Source organism: Macrobrachium rosenbergii, chromosome 13 (genome assembly GCF_040412425.1).
Source record: "Macrobrachium rosenbergii isolate ZJJX-2024 chromosome 13, ASM4041242v1, whole genome shotgun sequence".
Lineage (NCBI taxonomy): Eukaryota > Metazoa > Arthropoda > Malacostraca > Decapoda > Palaemonidae > Macrobrachium > Macrobrachium rosenbergii.
In genome coordinates this window covers 24,715,185-24,741,008 of record NC_089753.1, presented here as the reverse complement: position 1 = coordinate 24,741,008, position 25,824 = coordinate 24,715,185, and the positions used below count along the sequence as shown (strand labels likewise).

Sequence of the window (25,824 nt, the reverse complement as noted above, 5' to 3'; positions counted from 1 at the left end):
GGATATTAGAGGAAAATGGTGTTATTTGACTTTCAGACAATACAGTCACCAGTATTTGTTTTTTAGCATGCAAACAAAGGAAAAGAGAAAAAACAATATCAGATGCTGTCTTATATTTCAGGGATGAGTCAGAGGAACAAGTGGAAGAGGCATGTGAGGTGATGTCTGATGCAGTCGATGTCGCCTTTGAAGGTGATATCTCGACGGTATTAATACCCACTTCAACACTATCAAGACATCCACAGTCTTCAGTCCCAGCATCATCATCATCATCATTTGTTGTTGGTCAGAGTCCTTCAGCATCCACAGCACACGCAAGCATGTCTGCTGAAAATAGCCATGCTCCACCTGCAAAGCGTCTTCTGTTTCCTTTGCTTGGAGACACTTTTTGGGCAAAGAAACAAAAAGCAGAATTGGCTTTCTGGGAAGCCAAAACAGCTGCAGCTGAAGCCAAAATAGCTGCAGCTGAAGCTGCCAGAGCTGCAGCTGATGCAAAAAGAAAAGCATTTGAACTGGAGGCCGAGTATAAAAGCCTTCTAATAAGTCAATTACAGGCATCTTTACCCAAATAATTAATGCCTATTGTCTTCCCCACCCTTTCTCCTTTACCCACCCCTCCCCAATCATCCATCACCACCCCCTATTCTTTCATCCTTCTTTTCCCCTTCCTCCACCGAGATTGCAGACTGAAATAATGACTTCTGCAATTGCAGAGGTGCCCAGCTCAGGTGTATTTTGCCCTATCTAGGAACCATTTACTTGTTTAATTGTAGAATTAAGAATAAGAAAAAATAAAACCTCATATATTTGTCATTTCCTATCATTTTCATTTTGACACTTCCAGTGCTTGAATATTATCACTGGCTATGAATGTGCTTTAAAGAAAATTTACTTTAATGAAAGTGATTAAATATTGTATTGTGCATGAAGAGTACAGCACGTGGTTCACTAAAGCTGTAATTTCTGATAGTACAGGCAAAACAGTACAGGCAGTCCTCGGTTATTGGCGGGGGTTCTGTTCCTGGGGGTGTGCCGATAAGCGAAACCCGCCATTAACCGAAACCTGGCAATTTATGGTGCCATTAACCGGTTATCAGCGCCATAAGCACCCTTATGACGTGCCATAAGACTGCTTATGGCACGCCATAAGAACCTTGGCGCCGATAACCGAAACTCAGCCTGTTATGGCGCCTTAAATCACCAATCTTATGGCACTGGAAAAGCGCCATAAAACCGGATTGCTGTTAACCGAGGACTGCCTTTACTGTACTTGGGACAGTTATAAAAGATGTATATATTTAATTGGAAACCCATCACTTAGTTGTAATAATGAAAGCAAGATAGCTCACAAAGTGCCATTTGTAATAGCAGCCAACTTCTATACAACAAAGGTTTGAAATAAAGAAGGGAAGAAGGTATATATCAAACTCAAGTGTAGAAATGTATATGTATTGATCTATGACTTAAAAGATGATACAGAGTCGTTTTCCCCTCTGCATAGAGAGGTCACCAGGCCAAATACCAGCCCAGTTCAGAGGGGTTCTATGATGTACAGGGGAAGAGGCAATATAGTTGTCTCTTGCTTGCTGATAGTGGGAGCAATAGCCATTCCCGTTGAGTTGGTCCTCCGTCCAACATTTTAGTCCTCAATCCTGCAAACAAGAATAAAATATCTGTAGCTATAGTGCGTTTAGTTTAATAAAACTACATTATCTTACACCACTGTGAACTGTATGAGGGGGAAAAAGGTGTCCTAATGATAGAGTTAAGTTCTTCAAAGAACCTCGAAATTGGAACATAAAACAAGTACAGTGTTTAATATGTGGGATTATTTAATTGGTTGTCTTTGGATGGCCAGTAATTATACAAGTTTAATTTACACTACCTTTGATATTTTACTGTGGTTTACATACTCGTGTACAAACCCTCGCCCCAAAGAGTTTGTGGAATAAAAGGGACAAAGATAAAGAGGGACTATGGAAATACAACAATTTTTGCCCATTAGAAACATCCGATTTTGAGTGATTTTATCATATTTTTCACTGGTATTATTTATTGAATTGTGATTATGAACTACAATGACATGCTTCACTTCTTGTTATGGTTCAGAGTAGCTACACATAAGCTGTAGGTCCTGAATAACCATTTGTTCCCTGCAATGTAAAAACACCATACAATACAGTGACATGCAACAAAAGTTAGCAGCTATTGTGTACTTACATGAAGTGGTTTCGGAGAATATTTTCCCTGAAAAGTGCACTATCTGGAACTGGTTCTCCTTGCACAGGCTGGAACACTTTGTCATGATTATGGTCATCAACATCCTCTTCATGTTCATTTTCATCTTCGATTAGGATGCTCCGTTCTTTGCATATATTATGCATGATGCCACATGCCATGATGATCTTGGCTGCCTTTTGAGAGTTGACTCTTATTTTGCCATGGAGAACCTGAAATCTTCTCTTCAGTTGACCTATTCCTCTTTCCACGACACTTCGCGTTTTCTTGTGAGCCCTGTGAACAATATTGAAATTATTCAATTAGTCTTCTTGTTGCTAATGACATGCCTTCATATGTTTTAGGTATGATTTTACATTGAGGCCAACATAAGTTACGTTAAATTTTTTGCTTAGATTATAATTACTGCTTTATTTTAAGACTTCACTCCATACACTATTCAGGCAAATGAGCCATTACATAAGTATCAACAAAAGTAAATATAAGCATCACAGAAAAAGTAAGTCTCAATTTGATGTTTTTCTTGTGCTGTCATTTCCCCAACTGAGAATTTGATCTGCGCATGCAATGTTATTTGACAAGTTCCAAACCATGTATTTTCAGAGTCGTTCACCTAACCTATCACTTAATTGGTTATTTTGTAGCTGGGGGTTGTGCCCCCCCAGGGCCCCCTTCTTAAGTGGAGGATCCGCCCCCACACCCCTCTTCGTAGGGTTTGTATTCAACAAACTAAGGTATAGCAGTAAAAAAAAAAGGGGGGTTCATTTTAAGTATTACAGAGCTCTCTCAACTTAGAATTTTTCGCGAGTTTTTACATTTTAAAGTGACCTTTGTTTGGGACCAATAAAACTTAATGACTAGTATCAAAGGATTCTATACACCATTCTCCATAACTCTGGATAATACTTTATAAGCTCACATGCCCCTTTCCTACACAATAACCATTCATGGTAGAAAAAATGGTAATATTCTAGGTTAGCAGGTGCAGCGTAAGGAAGCATTTCATGAAGGAAAGTTGTTTATCTTGGCCTAAAATGTAAGAATATGAAGGTAGAACTCTGTGAAAGAGGGGGGGAGGTGGGGGGCAGCATAGCCCTCCAGCTAGGAAATTACCAATTCAGTGACAGGTTAGGTAGGTATTTTAGGTTAGTAGTATGGGCAACCTAACCTGTCACTGAAATGGTGATTTCCTAGCGGGGGGCGTGTGCCCCACCCCAGGCCCCCTATTTTTTTATTCAACAGAGTTCCACCTTCATATTCTTACATTTTAGGTTAAGATAAACAACTTTATTTCTATAACGTTTCTTAAATGCTTCCTTACGCCACACCTGTTAAACTAGAATATTACTTACGGTAATATTCGAGTTCAGCAGCCACGGCGTAAGGAAGCATGTTTTGAAGAAAAGTTGTTTATCTTGGTCTAAAATGTAAATATGATGCTGTGAAAGTTTTTTCTATTGATGTAAACTTCTTCAAAATCTTTTGGAGCAACAATTTTGATATGGGTGCCATCAATCACACCCACTAAACCGGGGAATCCAGCAATTTGTGAAAAGTCAGCTTGTATTCTTTGAATTTCCACGGGATTGGTTGCGAACTTCACAAATCTTTGAATCATCCGTGGAGCTGTAAGAGCATCAACAGTCTGTGTAATTATTCTGCTAATTGTGGACTGAGAGAGGCCAAAATCATCACCATGGCAGAGTTGCATTTTGCTTGTTGCAAAATACCTCAGAGTAAGCGCCACTTTCATCTCGGGTGTTATGGCATGACTCCTCTCTGTACAGTTGGCAATCACCTCTGATCAAGTCAGTCACATACGTGAGGCCATTTTGATAAACTATATCTTTTTCTAAAGTCACTGGCATCATACACATTGAATATATCCAGTCTTGGGCGCAAATTCCTCGGGCGGCGAATGTAGTGTTCTTGTTCGTCTGCCATGTTTACACTGTGACTACTGCTATGAGAAACTCCTGAGTACTTAGGAGACCTCTCCACCACTTGTAAATCTCGGCCTGAGATATGAGTACTCATAGCCCGTAAGAGGCTTCGTAAAATTCTCTTAAGAATTTTCACAACTTTAAGAGTGTTTTAATGATTGAATAGTACTCTTAAGGATTTGCGAGCTTTGATAAATACGGGCCCAGCACTATTATTTTGAATAGGTCTAGATTTTGCCCACAGCTACACTCTTTGATAAGGTGATTGTAGTGTTTGGATAATGTCTGTGTTTTGTACACACTTCTAATTACAGTATAATTGATATTATTGAAATATATATATATTTTTTATAGGCATTAAGAGAGAGCCAGATACTGGTCATGAAGGTCCACCACCAAGGGCTTTTTCTGCTAATGAATTAGCTGAACAAAAACAAGAACCCTTCAAAGAGAGACGGGGTGAGAAACGGCAAGCATCCAGCCATCAAGGAACCCCCAGGTCCAAGAGATATTGTCATGGAAGTACGGATAAACATACAGACGATGATCCCGATTATGATAAAGAGGCAGTGATTCTTGACTGGTGTAAGTTAGCTGTATAAGTTTTTTCTTTTGGTGAAGCAAAGGAATTGCTTTTATAATTTGCATAATTGGTGTTACTCAGAACCTTTGCCTTTGGAAAGTTTCATGCAGTGATGTACAGTCTTCAACCAAAGTTTCATCCAATGACCAGTTTGAGACTGTCTTCTATTTCTATTTTTACAAAAAAGTGATCTTAAAATTATAGCACAGTAATTATAGCCCAGTTATTACTGACATATTTTGTAAAACTTGCCTTAAATTCATTCTGATGTATTTATGAACAGGAATGCCATTTAATATGTGACTTTTGATCCACAGACAACAGAGATTTGAGTTTGATCATAGATAAGGAGACCTTCTTGAGTGCAAAACCTATGACTTCAGATGGTTTTGCTTATGTATGGCATGGAGTTCGTGCTAGATATGGCTTCCTGCGTGGTCGCTTATTCTATGAGGTTAAAGTAGATCACTTGGCAATTCCTCTCCTTGAAGGAGAACAACATCCCCACGGTCTACGATGTGGGTGGTCCATTGACGATGCTGGAATGGTGCTTGGAGAGGAGCCCTTCAGCTATGGTTATGGTGGAACAGCTAAGGCATCCACAAACTTGAAATTCAAAGTAAGATATGACTTAGAAATTTTGCTTGGTTTTTGCATAAGTTTACAACTAAGATTATAAAATAAGGAACATTTTACTATAGAGTTCTTTTCCATGAGGAGTTTTTAGTATGCTTAAGGATAAATTATCACATTGGTATAATGCATACAAATAGTATGTGGTAAACATTTCTACTTGTACAGGGCTTGCCAGAATTATTTGTTCTTAGGTTAGAAAGGAAAATTGAAGCACAGTAACGGTAAAGACTACTGACAAATTAGCTTACAAAGACCATTTGGAACCGTTGTAAAGTAAGACTGGAAACTGTGCAGTTGGAGTGAGAGACCGTGCAAAGAACTCATAGTACCTTCTGTAGTGGGTCATGCGAAGGGATTTTTTGCAAAACAATCCAAGATTAATACTAACCAATATTGTTCTACAGGATTATGGACAACCCTTTGGAAAAGGTGATGTCATAGGCTGCTATTTGGACATGGATTCTGAGCCCATCACCATGTCGTTTAGTGTGAATGGGAGGAATTTCGGGAAGTGCTACGAAGTGTCTCATCGTAGCCTACAGGGAAAGGCTTTGTTTCCTCACATCTTGACCAAGAATTATACCTTCAAGGTTTGTATTTGGAACTTTATCACTTCAGTTGTACATTTTTGTATCGGAAAGTTACAAGTCACGTTTCCTTGTTTGTTCCTGCTTGGGTTTATACAAGAAATATATATTAAATTGTTTATATTTAAAGCATTTATTGTTTAAGAGAAGTTTGGAGTTTTTATAGATTACCTATCTTGCCATTTTTTATATTCTGGTTTTGTGAATCATTAGGCTGTTGAATTTCTGCTTTATTTCGTATTACATCCAAACATATTTGCCTCCTGTTTCCTGCCCTGTAACTTAGTAATTGTTTGTACTAATAACCTATTTGTATTTAAAAATTTCAAAAACTTTTGTATTTCCTCTGATTAGGAGGATGTAGATTTGCCTGGGAAGTGTAGTTGCTCAGCATTTTAAGTTTAAGTGTGGTTCATGGGGCAATGGTGCAGGTTAAAATAACAATCCAGCAAGTTTGGCACAACAAAATGTAGTCTGTCACTTTATTCTCAACAAATTGTTTTCTGTAGGTATAGGAGAGAAATTGAATGCTTCACCACAGTAAACTCAACACTGTACCTATTTCAGATAAGGCTAAGTGGATTTTTATTATCAACAGGTGAACTTTGGCTCAGAATACCCGTGGTTCCAGCCCATGGCAAGATATAGATTTGTTGGTCAGATCCCTCTGGAGGAGAGGGTGTTGGGTTCACAGGGGCCTAAGACACGGCAGGATTCTGAGGTAGGTATTTCCATTGTAGACTGCTTTTCATATGGTTTGAAATACTCATTTTAGGAAGGCTTTGAAACTACATATTTTTATGTTTGTAAGTGTTGGTGTGGTTAATTTATTTTTCAAGAAACTTTCAATGTAGCAAAATAGGCGTTCACAACATTAAGGGTCCCCAGAGCTCCAAGTTGCAAATTTTTTTTTTTTCCTCCAGTGTTCTAAAAATATTCTACTTTTCCCATGGAAAAGTGTTCTTGCATATGTAGACTCCAAAGTGGTCGAAAATCCCATTATCTAACAAAGGATGGTGAACCTCTCGAGAAATTGGCAATCCCACATGGAGATCCGTAATATTGCAAAATAATGTGGGAACAGAGTTCCTTTGAATAAGGGTCTTCAGCTCGTGGAGACCCTTAGTATGCAAAACGAAGTGGGAACCGAATTCCTGTGAATAAGGGTCTTTGGGCTCGACCAATCAGCAACTTCGTTGCCGGTGCATCCAAGCCAATCGGCACGTTTGTTCATGTTGTGCCATGCTTCTCAGAATCAGCTAATACGTAAGTTCTCCCGTGCTTTATGCTATTTGCATTTGGATAAAAATATATTATTGATATTGTGTTGTGATGACATGCTGATTGAATACTTGTAGCTTACTGTGTGACTTGAGAAGCTTAATCAGTGCAAAAATACAGAGAAAACATCATCAAAACATGACCGGGTGTCTTAATGGCCTCAGTGTGATTATTGTGTGACACGAAAGTTTTTATTTTGATAATTGTTGTGCTTTTTTGAGGGTTTTTATTGTGCTAATGATACGTTTATATTATACATAGATCCCTGTAGAAGCTATGTTAATAGTTTTATTGTGCATTTTTGTAAAAAAAATTTTTAATTTAATAAGAGCATTCTTTGCAAATGTGGAATAGATAATCACACACAAGTCACGTTACCTGATCTTGTCCCAATGATGTTTTGTTTCTTTTTTAATTTTCTCTCTGTTAACAAGTTTTTTTCAGATCATGGAGAAAAATTCCAAAAATGATAACAAGGGTGATGGTGACGTTATCACAGTGACACCCATGAAAAGAAATTTTATTCTAAAAAGAAAAAAGTGGTCAGTGGGAAGAAAATTATCTTTAAAACACTGGAAAAACAACAAAGATACAGTGACTCTGACTCAGAAGGGGCCATCACTCCTCTAAAGGACTGTCATGAACACAGGTTTTAAAACATCTGTTTGAGGAGGATGGCATAACCCGTGAATATATTACGACCAATGATAGTGAGGAATCTGATGTTGATGACCCTGGTGTGTGCATTGCTGTTAAAGTTAAATATTTCTTAGTTTAACCAGACCACTGAGCTGGTTAACAGCTCTCCAAGGGCTGGCCCGAAGGATTATATTTATTTTACGTGGCTAAGAACCAACTGGTTACCTAGCAATGGGACCTACAGCTTATTTGGAATCCGAACCACATTATGACGAGAAATGAATTTCTATCGCCAGAAATAAATTCCTCTCATTCTTCATTGGCTGCTCGGAGAGTCGAACGCTGGGCCAACAGCGTGCTAGCCAAAAGCTCTACCCACCCCTTCAATGAAGAACTGTGTGTACTGCATACACAAGTAGAAAAGAGAGCCAGTGCAAGTGGAAGCATCAGCAGTGTAGTTATCGAAGTCCCAGCAGTACCAGGACAATCATCTTCTCAAGAAGAAGGAGGTGATGCTGGGGCTTTTTTACTGATGAATCTAGTGTGGAATTAGTCACTGAAGAACCCATTTTCTCCACAGAGATGGGGAGGAAAAGAAAAATCAGTCTTGATGCTAGGAAAACTAGTGTGGCTAAAAGGAAAAGAAACTAATGGGAAGAATATGTAAGCAGGATAACAAAGAGAGTAGTGCCAGCAAAAGGATTGGGCTCCCCCTGCGCTGATGGGTGCTTCACTCGGCTTGGCCAAGAGCACTGCAAGAATGTAAACAAGGAATACTGGAGAATTGGGGATTACAACCTCCAGACAACCTACTTCATCAGGTATATTGAGAGGAAAAAAGTACAAAAAGAAGGGATCCACAAAGTGACAGACAACGATGGTAAAAAAAGCACAAGTCTGACACAAAGTGTTTGAAAGTATACATGCCATCAGCCATAAGAGGTTGCAATATCTTTCAAACAAGAGGACCGAAATGGGTGCTCCTATCCCTGATAAGAGGGGCAAAAGCTCAAGGGGACACAATCTACCTGCGGAAGCTGTTGCATATGTGCACAAGCGCATACAAAGTTTGCCTGTGTGGCGCAGCCATTACTCAGGGCCAAGTTGGACAATCAACAATATCTCCCAAGCAAATATACTGTAGCAACACTGTACAATATGTACAGTACTTAAGAGCCGTGTGAGGGATTATTATCCTCAGATTCCAACGGTCAGGTTCAAATGTTATTACCGAGTCTTCACCACCAACTACAATATCAGTAAAGAGCCAATCAGCAAGGATGTCTGCAACACATGCTGCAAGATGGAGACGTCAATCAAGAATGCCCAGAACATCAGTGCTCCCAATCTGGAAGCTCTAAAAGAAGGGCTGAAGGCCCACAAAATCAAGGAAAATGAGGCTTCAACTTTATGCGCAGCATGGCTCGTGACGAAGATCCTGACGCGATCATGCTGTGCATGGATTTGCAGGTGTTGTCCTGTCCTAGAATGCCAGTGGGTGAGGCTTTCTATCGTAGAAAGCTCAGCACATACAGTCTATGCACCTATGACCTCAAGAAGAATGTGAGCCACATGTTCTTGTGGTCAGAAACTTGTGCACACAGAGGCCCCTCAGAAATTTTAAGTTGTCTCAGCAAATACCTTGAAAAGTATGTAACTTTGTCTACTAGTGCACCCAGGATGTTTATTTTTGCAGACAACTGTGGTGGTCAAAACAGAAACATTACATAGCTTGTTGGCATCATGAGGCTAATCCACATGGGGTACTTCGAGCTGATGGAGGTGGCGTACTTGGTGAGTGGGCATTCACACATGGCCTGTGATCAGGCTTTCGGTATTAATGAGAAAGAGATCACCAACAGTGGGGTCATCATGACGTTGATACATGATTACAACGACATCATCGACAGCAAGAATAGGGCAGTGCATTTCTCTACCTACATAATGAAAAGGGAGGACTTCTGGGACTATGATGAACTGCTAACAAGCAAAAAAGCAATGAAGAGATTTCCATCTGAGGCACAGTTTAGTGGTGCCTCTAACCTCATTGTTACTCCTGCCCACCGTACCCAGTATCTGGTGAAATCCAACTTCACCATTCCAGGTGAAGAAGTAATTACTGTAGACTGTAGGTCTTGTCCCAGACCGTAAAAATAAGCAGGCTGCAAACTTCGACCTGAGTGGCCCACTTCAACGGAAATATAAGACAGACATCCTGCTGGCCAGTAAGAAGCTCAGTGATATAGAGTACCTCACCAAGAATTACTTGGCCCCTGAAGCACCTAATTGGCTCCAAAAACTGCTGGCAAATCAGAGGAGCATGCAGATTCAAGGTCTCGGGGATGCGCCACCTGATGACCCTTCACACGATGACTTCATCATTGAGGAACATGAAGACGCGCTCTTCATACCCTCTCAATCTTCTTGAAGCACAACAAACAAAAGGACTCCTTATGTCAAGATAAATGAAAGATTTTTTTTAACAGAAAATTTTTTTTTCGCTATATACATCATAGTGCCCCTTAAAGTTTTTTTCCACTACAGTGAACCCCCCGTATTCGCGGGGGATGCGTCCCACACCCCCCCACGAATAGGTCAAATCCGCGAATGCTTAAAACCACTCTAAAAACACTTAGAACTGCCCATTTTGAAAGCTTAAACCAAGAAAACCCTGTAAAATGCTTATACCTGAGTATTTTAATAGTTTTATCACAAAAAGTGCATTTATTCATGAAAAAATTATATGAAAATACAGTAATTAGTGAATATTTCTCAGTGAAAAATACCGCCTGAATGAATTTTTCTGCGAATGATGGCTAGATATGTTCCACAGAGAAACCCTGAAACCGCAACCATGAGAACGCTTAATACAGGGGTTTACTGTATGTACATAATAGTGCCCTTAATCAAGATAGGTGAAAGATTTTTTAACAAAAAAGTTTTTTTTTTTTTTTTTTTTTTCACTATCTACATAATAGTGCCCTTAAAAAAGTTTATTTTTTCATTATATACATAATAGTGCCCCTTATTATAGTTGAATATTATTATTTTCTGTCATTCATTTAATAAGTATTATGTAATTAAAAATAATACTAGTGTTTTATTGCATTTTCATCCATTATCTACCCCTGTGCATGTGTATATATATGCCTAGGTAAGTGAAATTCCATAAAATGTTCAATTTTAAGTATTTATTACATTTGGTTATGTTTAAAATATGTATTTTATAATTTTTGCCATGTCATTAAAAACACCCTTTCATTCCCTAAGCACTGTTATTAAAAATAAGGCAGTCATAAAGGACTTAGCCAAAAACAATAATGAGGTCCTAAAGTAGATAAGATTACCTTTCAAATGCTACAAAAATTTTTAAAAATCTGTTCATAAATCGCTGAGAAATGCATGTTTGAAAATTGCCAATTTTCAATGCGTTTTCTCACATTTTTTTTTTAGTCGGCCCCTGGGACCCCTAATATTGTGAACGCCTCGTTTGTAAGTGTTGGTGTGATAATTTATTTCTCAAGAAACTTTCAATGTAGCAAACGTAAGTACAGTAGTAATAAGACATTCTGTTTAACTGTTCTTTGTTCTTCCAGGGGAAATAACAAGGCTTGGAGGTTATTCTCCAGAAAAAAAATATTTTCAAAACACGCAGCCACTGACATTGTAATTTATGAAGGTGTTATAAAATATTTTACACAAATTTTTTTAAAATCACATTCTTAATACCAGTTCCATGAGTTAGGCTTGACTTTGACCTCATGGCAGTTGCAAGATAAGTGGACAGCCTTATCAATGTTACTTTAGGTATTGGAGGCATTATCAGGGGTTTTCATTACACCAATGTAAAAAGGACTCAATTTGTATGCTGTAGAGGAATATGATAGGAAATAACACTATGGCAAGTACTAAAGTTAAATGCTTTGTATACAATTGATTTCCTTGACATTGTTCTCTTAAATTTGTTTTGCTATTATTAGTTCAGCAGATATTGGCATAAATTTGACCAAATTGTGCCTTTGATGATAAAAGCATGAAAGTTGGCAGAAATGTTCAGCAGGTCAATACAAATAAATTTAGCTATAGGGCCATCTCAGATTTTGCCTGTAACAAATCTGGCAGCCATTTTTGTTCCGCCATTGCCGAAAATCATATTTGGCTTGTAAAATGAAAACTATGCAAGCTAGGATAACAAATAATGTGTCTTTTCCTAGGTTTTCAGGGTCAAGGAGCATTCTGAACACACAAAAAGAAGCAATATCTTTGCTAGTTTATACTATTTTGGTGTTTCAGCACAAGATACATATACTTTATGGGGTTCAGAAAGTTCTTGTGTTGACAAGATATTTTGTAATTTGTTAAGTCACACTGCAATCATTTATTATTGAATGTAAAATGAACTTTGTTCATGAGACTTACCTGCCAGATATATATATAGCAGTATTCTCCGAAGTCCGACAGAATTTCAAAACTCGCGGCACACGCAGTGGCCGGGCAGGTGGTTAGTACCCATTCCCGCCGCTGGGAGGCGGGTATCAGGAACCATTCCCATTTTCTATTCAGATTTTCTCTGTCGCCGGACTGTCAACACCTGTTGTCAGTTCCTCCGCCATTTGGTTTCAAATTTGTTGTCACTTAAGTATTTTGGTTGTTTTTGGTATTCGACTGGATCTGTGACTTGGCATACGCTCTTTGTGGACCGTTTTTTATTTTGCTTTTGACTTTTCTTATAATTAAGATGTCTTACCTCTAGCTATTGAGTCTGTAGCTTGGGTGAATGTAAGGTGAGGCTATCAAGACTTTGATAGTTCCTCACTCTTTATGTATGATATGTAAGGGTGTTCAATGCTCTATGATAATCGGTAATGAATGTGTGGGATTGTCTGAGGGTGAGTGGAAGAAATATGAAGCCTATATGCTTAAATTGGAGCGTGATAGGCTGAGGAAATCTTCCTCCTAGAGTGCATCCTTAGATGGACAGTCAGGGTTTTCTCCTACTAGTAACCCTGTAGTAAATTTTAGTAATAACCCTGTAGTTTGTTGCTGCAGAAGGTAATTCCCTGGCTCTCGTGTGGAGTCAATGCGTGCTCTTGAAACTAAAGTGAATGCAATTCAAACGCATAGTGTTAGTGCTAGTGCCCTAGTGTTGTGGAGGGGGCGTCAGATCGCCCTATAATGCCTCTAGGCCTGGACCTCTGTCGAACTCCCAGGACCAGGGAGGGGCATGTCGAAAGCCGCATGAGGGTTACGGGGCTTCCCACCGATCTGGCGTCCCTTCGGCAGGTCCTGATGACGCTACCCAGGCTGCCAGGGATCGTGCTCAGGCACGCATCCTGAAGGATTGCTTCTCGCCCTCCGACACGTCCTCCCCGCCTCGGGGTTGGAGCTCTCGGTTGGACTCTCGCCCTCTTAAGAGAAACTTAGAGGAGAGGACGCTTCACGTCCTCTTCCTCTAGACGTTTGTACTCTTCCCCAAAGTTGCGTGGATATTCCTCTGCAGAAGAGAATAAAGTGTTTTTCGAATGATGACGCTACTCGACCCCTGTCGCGCTAAGGCAAGGGCTAGAGCTTCTTCCCCTGTGGAAGGAAGTATACGTCTCTCGCCCCCTTTCCTTCTCTCAGGTTCAGCCCTTCTCCCGAGAGAGTGGCTTCTCCAACGCGTAAAGATTTTGTTGGGTTTGCAACAACAGCTGGATGCTCTCATGAACCTTTCAAGATTCGAATCTGCCTGTTAAGAGGTACAGACTTTCACCTTCGTCTCCTGCTTCGTCTTCCATGTCTGCTAGATGTTTTGGGGCTTCTCGTCTGTCGTCTAGAGAGAGTGTTTAGTGGCTTCCTATTCGTCTTCCCGAGTTGAGGTGTTGGCCTTTTCTCTTGTCTCGCGCCAGGAGCGCGTCTTGCTCTTCGTGCGCTTCACGCTTCACGCGCCTCACCTTGACGCCGGCGCGCCTAGCCATGACGCTTCGCGCCACGCTGTGACTCTCTTCTAGTACTTGCCACGGAGCCTCTCGCGCGTCACGCCATGACGCTCCGCCGCTTCGCCAGATAGCTTCAAGTCTTGTGTTGACGCCGCCCAGTTGTTCATCATGTCGCACAACTACCCGCTTCATCATCTGATGTCCTTCTTAATTTAGCCAGTACTTGCTTTGGCAGTACATATACTAAAATTGGAACGATACAGAGAAGATTAGCATGGCCCCTGCGCAAGGATGACACGCTAATCGTGAAGCGCCCACATTTTTTATGTTTACTATACGACTCTAGTTGATTTCGACTTCTTCGTTCGCTGGAGTTCCGCTTGACGGGCGAATCGAACTACTTTCACCACTCACTCAAGACCCGCCAGCTGCGGAAGAACATTCTCTTTCGTCACAGCCTTTGTATGAAGAGAAACTTCTTTCGTCTTCTTCTTCCTCTGATTATCAGACTTTGGCTTTTTTTCTTAAGGATCTGTTTCCTGAGACTTTTCAACCTTCGGCTCCTCTCTCTCCACCTTCGCAGTTGTCTTTGTCTTAAGGGGAGCGTTTGACGAAAAAAATCGGAAATCAAATTTTCTGGGATATTTTATATATGGCATCATACATATCCTGACTATCTTCTCAGAAAGTTTTATTTAAAAGTTCGCCACAGTTAGGAGTTATAAACAAAACAGTAACCCTATCATAGTCAAATTACATTTTTCGTATAATGTAATGATATTGTCAGTATATCGGTGGTAATTTCCTTTTAGCTATGAAATAATAATATCTAATGCGATCTATGGCAACCTGTGGACCTAGTACGCATCAGCTTAAAGACAGGAATGCCGCAGGGCAGTCAGTGGCAGTCAGTCAGTAGCAGCTCAGAGCTTGACTAAGTAAACGTCGTCGCTGCCCAACCTGAGCCGTGTTTTGACACTCTCTTCATTTAGCTTCATTTAGCGAAAGTTATATTACTTTGCAGGTCTATTTTTTTGCTTTTCATTATGTCATAAAAACATCAAACTGTGTAACAGCAAGCAAATAAATACACAGAGAAGCAAAAAAATATCGTTTTTCTCAAAACTAAAGCAAGTGACTCCTTTCATCTCCAGACTCCCTTTGCAACCAGGCTTCATTTTGCACAAGCCTGGAAAGAGTGAGGGGCAGACGTTTGGTCCCTCCTACTGTTAGAGAGAGGTTACTTGATTCCCTTCCTGTCTCCTCCTCCTTTGTTTTTTGTTTCCCAACTGCCTTCCTGTCAAACAGAAAATTGTTTGACCTGCTCGAACAGATGTTCGAGCGGAGAGCAGTGGAACAGGTCTTGGACTCGGTGTTCCCCGGGATTTTACTACAGATTGTTTCTAGTCCCAAAACTTTCAGTAGGCTGGAGACCCGTCTTGGACGTCAACAGGTCGAACAACTTGGTCCGGAAGGAAAAGTTCAAGATGGAGACCTCGCAGTCAATACTAGGAGCCCTTCATCCCGGGGATTGGATGGTATCTTTGGATCTCCAAGATACTTATCTTCACGCCCCAATTCATCCACGTTCGATGAACTATCTCAGGTTGTCTTGGGGGACTAGACGTACCAGTTCAGGGCTCTCTGCTTTGGACTCTGCACAACGACCATACCACGTTGAAAACACCGCTTCTCGTCCGATCAGCGAAGTTAAGCAACGTTGGGTCTGGTCAGTACTTGGATGGGTGACCGCCTGGGAACACCAGATGCTGTTGGCGTCACATTTTGCTCCGAGGGTGTTTACACGTCTCATGAAAACGTTGCGATGCAGTTGCACCTGTCGCACGTCAGGATCTCACTCTACTTGGACGACTGGTTGATTCGAGCGTCGTCGGCTTAAGGTATCTGGAGGACCTTCAGTTGACTCTGCAACTCGTGAAGTCCCTGGGACTTCTGGTCTGTGGAGAAAGTCGCAGCTGATCCCCTCACTGTCCATTGTGTCTGGGAATTCAGATGTATTCAGCGGCTTTTATAGCGTCTCCGTCGCAAGAACGGCAACTTCTATGTACGAAAAGTTTCGGCCTTCTTGGAAAAGGAAACATGCTAGGTGAAGGAAGGAATGAGTCTGCTGGGGACCATTTCCTCGCTGGAGAAGTTTGTTTTCTGGGAGTCTGCATCTCAGGCCTCTTCAGTTCTTTTTGTTGGAGAACTGGCAAAGCAAGGAAGACTTGAAAGAGGAATTGAGAATTCTTCCTTATATAAAGAGATCTGTGGTGGTGGCTCGATCCAACGGAAATTGCAGAAAGGATCTCCCTCAAGCTTCTGAACCCCATCCTAGTGTTGTTTTTCCGACGGGTCGTCAACAGGTTGGGGGCAACACTAGAGGAGAGGAAGTGTTAGGAACCTGGAGAGAGGAACAGGTGTCCTGGCACATCGACTTCAAAGATTTGGCGGCTATCTTTAGCTCTCCAATTCTTCGAGGTCCAAGTTTGCAATCGTGTAGTTCTAGCAAACTCGGACAATACTACTTGTTCCTGTTCAGCCTTGCAAGAGAGATTATTCTTTGAGCCTATGCTCGCAACATTTCGATTCTCACAAAGTTTTGTTGCAGGGGTCGAAAATGTTCGAGCAGACCTGCTCTGTTGGCGCCATCAACTCCTGCCGAAGGAATGGACCCTTCATCAGGAGGTTTGCCAAGATTTTTGGGAAATTTTGGGGTCGCCATCTTGTGGATATTTTCACGACCTCAAGAACAGCGAGGCTCCTCTATAAAGCTCATCTGTACTCGACCCTGGGGCAGTTGCGATAGTTGCTCTTCCCTGGGATTGGACGGGAATAGATGTTTACGCCTTTTTCCCGTTCTAAATTCTGGGAGAAGTCATACGCAAGTTTGCGGCCTCACAAGGGACGAGGATGACTCTCATCCCCACGTTTTGGCCTTCGAACCACTGGTTCTCGGAGTTTCTCTTCTGGTTGGTAGACGTTCCGAGGACCCTTCCTATGAGAGCAGACCTGCTCATACAAACCCACTTCACGAGATATCTTTGAATCTCCCGCTCTGAACCTGACTGCTTTCAGACTATCGAAACTTGGTCAGAGCGAAGGGGTTTTTCTGGCCAGGTGGCACGGGCCATCGCTAGAGCCAGAAGTTCTTCATCTAAAGGATATATCTAGCGAAGTGAGCAACCTTCAAAGGTTGGGGTAGAAAGAAGGGCTTTTCCTCTTCCTCTATCACTGTGAGCCAGGTTGCGGATTTTCTCCTTTACTTAAGAGAAAACTCATATAGCAGTTCCGACTATCAAGTGTTATCGGAGCATGCTTTCGATTGTATTCAGACACAGAGGATTAGATTTGTCTGACAATAAGGACCTCCACGATCTTACGAGCTCTTTCAAGACGTCCAAGGTTCCTCAGCTAATTCCCCTGCTTGGAACTTGGGCGTAATGCTCAAGTTTTTGATGTTTAGTCCTTTGAGCCTCTCCACTCTGCATCTCTTAAGGATGTTACTCGAAAATGGCATTCCTCACGGCTCTGGCAGCGCGAAGAGAGTGAGCGAAGTTCGAGGCCGTCATGTGGGCTTCAAGGAACACAATGCTGTCTATTCTTTAAGCCCTAAGTTCTTGGCTAAATGGCCATACACTTCTAAGACTGGCCCGTCACTTTGAAATTGTCCCAAGGTTTAGTCCAGTCTTTATGGTGTATGGGGGGAAAAAGCCAGTCTCTATGGCTTGTCTTGGCTCGCCATCCTTTCAGCATGTTGAAAATCCTGTCCTGTCCATTGGAATTTGCTGACTCGAGGCAACAAGTCCCTAACGTGTGTGGGAAGAGATTAGCCTCCCAGAGTCCTGACCATCCACTCAAGAATGAAACAAGTATGATACCTGAGACTGAATGTTATTCACCAGGTGAGGGCAGATTGGCCTCCATACATATCGTGCGTTTAAGCAGTGTCCTCATTGCAACTTCTCAAGTATGTCGTCGCAGGCAACCAAATATTTAACTCAAGATTTTGTTACTGAATTCATTGAACTTTATAGACTTCATCCGTGTTTATGGAAGGTAAAAGTGAATATTATTTTAATAAATCTAAAAAGCAGGCTGCCAAAGAGTTATTAGAGGTCTGCAAGAAAATTGATGAGAACCCCTTTAGATTTTGTGAAAGCTAAAATTTCCTCATTCAGAGGATCTTTTCAAAAGAGCTTAGAAAAGTCAGGACCTCGAGGTGGTCTGGTTAGGGAGAAGAAGATGCTCTTTGTGCCTCTTTATGGTACTATGATTTGTTACTTTGGTCACCCCCGTTGACAGATCAAGAAATTCCCAGGATTCTACTTCAAACTTCTCAAGATGAACAAACGCAGACAGGAAAATCAAGTAAACTCTCATGAACCAGTAAGTAAATATAGCCAAATTTTTTTAATTAACAGTTTTATTAGCAATGTGATTACATAAGAAAAAAGTTTTGACATTAAAGCAATTGGTTTTTTCCTATATATATATATATATATATATATATATATATATACAAATATATTTTAATATAAATATATATATATATATATATATATATATATATATATATATTTATGATTACATAAGAACAAGTTTTGACATGAAAATCTGAATATAAATATATATAATATATATAAACAAGAGCATTCTCTTAATGTATCATTGTGTCTTGCCATGGAACTTTACCATTACCACTGAAATATTCAACATATGAAAATCAGCTATAACATCTTTAGCTGAATGAACAGGCATTTATTTTATCATTAAAAATGTTTGCAAAGTGTGTAGCATTATAGTGGCCTTTCGCCAATCTCCATCCTGCAAAATGCCACTTTCAGTGTTTTCAAAGTCAATCATGTTTTCAGGTGTGTAGGATTTTAATGCAATTTCTCCGTAAGAAATTATGAAGTACACAGCTTGCCAATACCACAAGATCAATTTTCTCAGGTTTCAATGCAATGGGGGTATGAAACACTCAGAAATCTATTAGACAATACACCAAAAGCATTTTCCACTACTGTCTGGCACAGATAATCTGTAATTATAAATCTTCTTCTCATAGTTTAAATCTCTTTGTGGAAAGGTTTACAGTAAGTGCTCATGCAGTCCAAAAGCTTCATCCCCAATGAAGACAAAATTCAACCCATGTTTGGTTTCATATTATTTTCAGGCAAATTTAAAGTCCTTCCAATAACTTTTGGTGAAAAAGAGTTTCATCCAACACTCCACCATCTGAAACCCGGCCATTTTTGCCTACATCAACTATTATAAACTCTAAATTAGCATTGACTATTGCCATTAAAACAATACTATAATACCCTTTATAATTAAAATAATAAGATCCACTGTTTGCTGGAGGTTGTCAATAGAAACATGTTTTCCGTCAACTGCTCCACCACAATTGGGAAAATTGTATAACAGATCAGTCCTCCAATTTTTTTTTTTATCTTACAAGACTTGTTGGGAACTGAAAGGCAGAAAAATTCATCTATGTAAATAAATTTCAATATATAATCATAAAAACAGCAAATTTTTGTATATTTTCGATGAGTAGAATAGATATATATATATTTGATAGCTATATATATATATATATATATATATATATATATATATATATATATATATATATATATGTATTGTGTGGTATACAGTGAATATGTGTATTAATATTTATTAATTAATTGTATGATTTTCATTTTTCTCAGGATGGTGATGAGGAAAATTTAGAAACAGTCCTGGACCAAACAAGGAAACCATTTTCTATTCAGATGATAGGCCTACTTCTTTAAAGTCATCTGTTCAGGAAACCCGTAAGAGAAAGAATGGTGGAAACCTTCAAAGGGAAACACTCATGAAAAAAGTTGAGAAATGTCTCGAAAGGGAAGAGGATGACTTTGATATTTTTGGCAGACTCAAGTTGCTTCAAAATTAAGAAAATTAAATGGCCAACAACATATGTTGGCTGAAAAGCAAATCTTGGAAATATTATACAACTTCACTGAATACAAGTACAGCCTCATCATCGAGATGATACTCCCCATTCTAAATGAAAATCTACGAGAAACCTATGTACAAAATGATTCTGATATCCCTTTTTGCATCAGTGGTGAAGGAGTAAAATGGCCTATTATTTTTCATTATAATTTTCAAAACAGTTTGAAAAAGAAGCCCTTATAACTTTTCATTATATTTTTCAAATAGGCTAGCCCATATTTTTTTATCATAAATTTGAAATAGCCTACATAAATTTGATTTTTATTAGGTAGCCAACTAAAGAAAAACACAGGCTTTTAGTTTTTTCATTTTAATTTTCAAACAATTTCAAAATAGGCAAGTTAATTTTTTTAATTTGTACTTAATTCAAATAGATGAGTAAATTGCATATGTGGAAAGGACTTATCAAATAAAGTACTAAAAAGGCATGATATTTTACTTACCTTCAAATATTCATCACGTAAGCTGTCATATATTGCTTGACAAGTTTCAGGTATGATTTTTCCTAAAGCTTGGGCAGAAATTCCAGTTGAAAATTTGAGATCCTCCAGTGACCGTCCCGTTGCTAAAAACCTCAATGTTGAAATCAACCTTTCTTCTGCAGAAATAGCCTGTCTCATTACTGTGTCTTCTTTTGTAATCTTTGTCGAAACAAGGGATAAGAGGTATGTGAAGGGCTTTCTTGGTCATTCTCAAATAATTTCTATAATCATCTGGGTTATTTTAATTAACTCATTCAGTAACATCATATGAGAAAATTTCTCTCTCTTTCTTAGCCATTCTTTTTGACCATTGTCTTCATGCTCACCGCCACACATTTCATAGTTATTGTCCTCTTGATCCAAGAGAGCTATGATTACAGCAATCATCTTTCTTTTATTTAAAAAACAAGCCATATTAAGAATGATATGTCACCTTACAATCAAGACCGCTTGAACACTGAGTAATCTTCTTCATAGACCGATGGGCAGATAATGAAGAATGTGGTAACTCCCAGAGATGGCAGAGCATGTTGTCCTCTTGAAATCCTGTCTCCATCGTATGGGCAATCCTTTGGGTCTGGGCTGAGGGCCAGTCCCATTGAAGAGTCTCTATCGTGAGTATGGCTAGCTTAAGAATGATAGGTCTTCTAACCCTTGGCCTAGACACTTTGAAATTAAAGGTTTAGCAGACCTTATTGGACAGGAACCTGAGGGAGTTCTATGTCCAGTTAGAGCTCTCAAGTACTACCTTAAAAGAACACAGGACACTCGTGGTCCCTTGGATATTTTATGGTGTTCTGTGAGGCAACCAGTTAAACCTATGTCGAAGAATGCACTGGCATTCTTCATTAGGGACGTGGGATTATGGAACGGAAGACACTCTAGTTGTGACGACTCCAACTTCAAGTTGTTGAGAGTTAACGCTCACAAGAGTTTAGGTGAGGGCAGTTGCTACCTCCATGGCGTTCAAGAAAAAAATATGGTACTCAGTGACATTCTTAGTGCCACATTTTGACAAGTCAATGCGTGTTTGCCTCACACTCTTGGCAAGATGTTTAGGTAGCATAAGAAAATTGCTTTTATTGGGACCATACATTGCTGCTTCAGCAACCTTGGGGACAGGGGTAACTCTGATCCTATCCCCTTTAATTGTGTTTTTATGGTTGTTGGGTCGACTACTGGAGGCAGTCTTCCCAATCCTTTGCAAACTAACGCTTTAGGTGTTGGTTAGTGGTTAGTAATGCTCTTTTTGTCCTCTTTTGTATGGTCTATGATCTAGTCACATTGTGGTCACGCCCTGCTGACAGATCATCTAGAAGTCGCCAGCCAGCCGATAGGTCACTTACCATTGGGTCTCTAGTAAAGCAGAAGCAGACTAGAGTGACAGTAACCACTCAGTCAGCTACGCTATCAGATAAGGAACCAAAATAATTTTACCAATAATTGGTTTTTCCCTAATTCTTGGCTGTCTCTACCCCCTCCAAAGGTGGTATTCAGCTATATATATATCTGGCAGGTAAGTCTCATGAACAAAATGATATTTTAATGATAAAATAAAGTTTGTTCATACTTACCTGGCAGATATATATATTCATATTGCCCTCCCTCCTCCCCTCAGGAGTCAGTGGCGTTAGAAAATCTGAATAGAAAATGGAATGGTTCCTGATACCGCCTCCCAGCGAAATAGAATGGGTACTAACCACCTGCCCAAAGGAGCATTAAGACCAGGAGTTTTGAAATTCTGTCGGACTTGAAATACAGCTATATATATATCTGCCAGGTAAGTATGAACAAACTTTATTTTATCATTAAAATATAATTTCTTTTCAGCAGACAAATGTTATTTATTCCTAAAAATAAAAACTTTGATACTTCAGATTTGAGGTTATGCACTTATTATTAAACTGTAAAGTCTGTCATATATGTGATACATAGATATACTACATGGAAGTTCTTTTGGCTCATTCTAGAATGTCACATTCTCCCCCACATCTGCAGAGAGCTGTGCAAGGCAAATTAGCCTTAATGCATTCACAGTATCCTCTGCAACCTTTTGTACATATACACTTAAGTAGCTCACGACATGCGCTTGAGGCTTCAGGTAATGTGCTCCATAGAACTGCCCAGTCTCCATCAATGTTCTTCTGCCATCCCCACCCTCTGGGGAAGGAATTGCTGGTTGTTGAATCATTGCTTGGCCCCAGCAATATGCAGCTTGATACACTGCCCTTTTTGGTGTGCTGCATTAATGCAGCAAAGGTGGGTGGGATGTTTTCTATCTGTCGTCCCTTTTGTGAAAACAAGATTTTTCGTCCTGATTGACTGAGGTCTGACTGCTTGTCCGGTCATAGAGCAACACCACAAACCTTTCTATATGGCTTATCCATTCATCAATGCTTGATGGTGATGATGTCAGTACTATGAAGGCCTCTGTAATCTCTGGGTAATTATTCCATGCTTCCCAGGCGGTCTTCTCTTGCCCTTCCAGCAAAGAATGACACTGTATCACAGCCTGTGAATGCATGGAACATAGGCAAAGCTCTTACAGGCTGGTCCCATTGCTCTTGCTGTCTCATGAGCCATGATGTGATGCACATTTTTCCTGTACCATATATTACCACAATTGGTATATCCAGTCTAGCTGCACCAGCTACAGCAAGAACCACAACATCAGTGTCTACTGTACGCACTGTTGCAGATTGGGCACCATGATGTACAGCATCTTCAAGATGAAGAATAATCCTTGTATCTGCCTCTTCCTGACAACAAGGGGCCAAACCATCCTTTGATCTGGCTGGAGAACAGAGGACATCTTGATGGTAAGTACTAATGAGCTGTTTACTGCTTGGTACGGCTGCATTGGATGTGACAGCAATGGCAAGGAAGGCAAAGAGTTCAGCCTTATTTTCCTCATCTTTAAGGAACTGTTGCCAGTTTCTCGGAATGCATGTAGTGCCCTCCACTCGTCTTCTTATTCCAGTACCCCCACGTTGCCTTGCACCAGCCTTTAGACTGTGTTTTAAGTACTCATCCCATACAATATCTACACGAGATGTCTTCTGTAGCTGGGCTTCAACATACTTTAAGAACACATTTAAAGCATAATCACTGAATGTTTTTGAGGGACCAGGATGGAGCATGTGTACTATGGCTGCACCATCGAGTATTATAACATCAGTGGCTGAAAGGGCTGAATCAGTGCTAATGTCTCTTGGTGGAACAAGACCCTCTAGGCACCTTACAAGATGTGCTTTGGTTCCACTTCTCATCTTGCCAAACTGTGAAAGGGCAGGTGGAGAAACCTGGTTTTCATGTTGAAAGAATGTGTCAAGATCCCCATCTCTGACTTGTAAGCGATATACAACCTTGAAAACAGGGCCCGGTCATTTATTGAGTGCACTTTGACTGAGCTTGTCCTTTGTCTTTTGCCTAACTGGTGGTCTGCTAAATAAAGGCAGGTTGTTGCGTTTAATTAGTCTTGTTGTATTTCAATCTACATCCATCATGAAATTTTGCTCTCTGATTTACAAGTGTCATTTCAATGCCACCTCCCTCATCAATCCTGTCTAATTTTAATGACCTGGGCAACGCTCCACACTGTTCAAAAAGCATAAAGATTTTCAGCTATAGTCTTGTACCCAGTACCAGCTGTACTTCGCTTAATATCTGCTGGGCAGTGTAGTCTCTCATGGGTGTTCTCTTGGCATATAAAGCACAAGTTCCAGTCTATTTTCTCAGTTAGCTGTGTTTCCTCAAGCTCTTCTTGACTCACCATCCTATGGAGTTTTTCCATCCTGATCTGTTAGTAATAAAGCCCAACTGTACAACTATAAAGCCCAACACCACAGCTATGGCTATGTACTAAGTCTATCTTCTATGTTTAACTTGGCCTGTAAGCAGAGTGAGAAAGCATTAATTAGGACACAGTAGGATAAACATGTGCAGAAGTGCTTTATAATACAACTTTATAATACAACAGCAGAATGTAAAAGTGAAAGTGAATGCATTTGACTCCACCTCAGGCAGCAGTCCACATTGTCAGATATAGAATAGCAATAAGCTGTACATTGACATTTCAGTAATATGGTGAAGCACATATGGTAGTCAGATATAAAAAGGGTCCTATTTGATAAAATATAATGCATTAATTATATTCTTAAACCAGAAGATATAGTTTTGACATCATATTTGTAATCTTAGCTCATGTGTTGTAAGATTTATAGACAACAAAACGATTTTTCGTTAAATGCAGAACAAATATGGTGCCTATTTTCTCTATCTAGTCATATCTGATGAAATATAATACATTTATCATATTCCTTGACACTGAAAAACCTAGGAAAAGACACCTTATTTGTTATCCTAGCTTGCATAGTTTTCATTTTATAAGCCAAATATGATATTTCAGTAATGGCCTGAACAAAATGGCCAGATTTGTTACAGGCAAAATCTGAGATGGCCCTATAGCTAAATTTATTTGTATTGACCTGCTAAACATTTCTGCCAACTTTCATGCTTTTATCATAAAAGGCACAATTCATGCCAATATCTGCTGGACGATATACTGTACACTGCATTTTGTGTATCTTTGTGTCTTGTTTTTAATCTTTATGTAAATTTTTCAGTCGTCCCCTAAGATGCCTCCTAAAAGCCTTGCTCCTTCTAAGGCTTCTGGAAAAGAGCCCGAGTGCCAGGAGAAGTTCTTGATGCTCCAGGAGAAGGTAGCACGCCAGGATTCTGAAGTAGGTGGTCCCATTGTAAACCGCGTTTCATATGGTTTGAAATATTCATTGTAGGAAGGGTTGGAAACTACATTATTAGAATGAATCTTACCTACTGTTAAAGTTAGTTTATATCTTGTGCCATTAGATGCGATCGGCACACAAAATGAAAACATATCATTTGGCTAACCTGCCAGCATTGTCTCTGTAATCACCTGTTTCCACCAGGCGGCACTGGAGTATTTATGTTCTTGTCAGAATTCTTCATGGTGTGTCCTTATGCAGACGGTGTGTATTGTCATTAGTAATAATTTAGGATACTTACCTACTGTTAAAGTGGAAACCCACTCAGCCTCCCCACATCTTAGTGGGTGGTCATGAAGAATTCTGACAAGAACTGAAACATTCCAGTACTACCTGGTGGGAAACAGGTGATTACAGACAGTCCTAGCAGGTTAGCCAAACAATGTTTTTTTTTATTTTGTATGCCGATCGCACATAAGCTAACTTACAGTAGGTAAGTATCCAAATAATGAATTTTATCATGAAAATCATCATATTTTTGTTTGTAAGTGCTTTTGATAATTTCTCAAGAAATTTTCAGTGTAGAAAATTTAAGTACAGTAGTACAGGCAGTCCCAACTTATGTTGTAGTTCCGTTCCTGAGGCATAACCGAAGTCGGAACACCATATTAAAAAATATATAAGAATTAAAAAAGTGATCAACACACAAACACATGAGTGAGGCCTTTGTTTGGTATCGCTACACCTCGTGAGTGACCCGTAGTAG

General features: G+C 39.9%; 1 protein-coding gene and 2 non-coding genes across 10 annotated transcripts in view; all 3 read left to right on the top strand.

Annotated features, from left to right (window-relative positions):
- The window catches only part of LOC136845041 (tigger transposable element-derived protein 1-like), a 289,897-nt gene that overhangs the window by 17,000 nt on the left and 247,073 nt on the right, over positions 1-25,824 (top strand). For 7 of the 8 annotated variants that reach the window (XM_067114767.1, XM_067114764.1, XM_067114762.1 and 4 more), the window contains exons 3-7: positions 4,536-4,766; positions 5,082-5,383; positions 5,805-5,990; positions 6,586-6,708; positions 24,939-25,055. The exons of the other annotated variant lie outside the window; for it this stretch is intronic. In XM_067114767.1, the coding sequence (XP_066970868.1) occupies positions 4,536-4,766; positions 5,082-5,383; positions 5,805-5,990; positions 6,586-6,708; positions 24,939-25,055 (959 nt within the window). The remainder of the gene's footprint in view (positions 1-4,535; positions 4,767-5,081; positions 5,384-5,804; positions 5,991-6,585; positions 6,709-24,938; positions 25,056-25,824) is intronic. 8 annotated transcript variants of the gene reach the window in all.
- LOC136845378 (U6 spliceosomal RNA) lies at positions 14,045-14,150 on the top strand. The gene has a single exon (XR_010855161.1). It is a non-coding gene; the product is annotated as a U6 spliceosomal RNA (small nuclear RNA).
- Positions 15,485-15,603, top strand: LOC136845382 (5S ribosomal RNA). The gene has a single exon (XR_010855165.1). It is a non-coding gene; the product is annotated as a 5S ribosomal RNA (ribosomal RNA).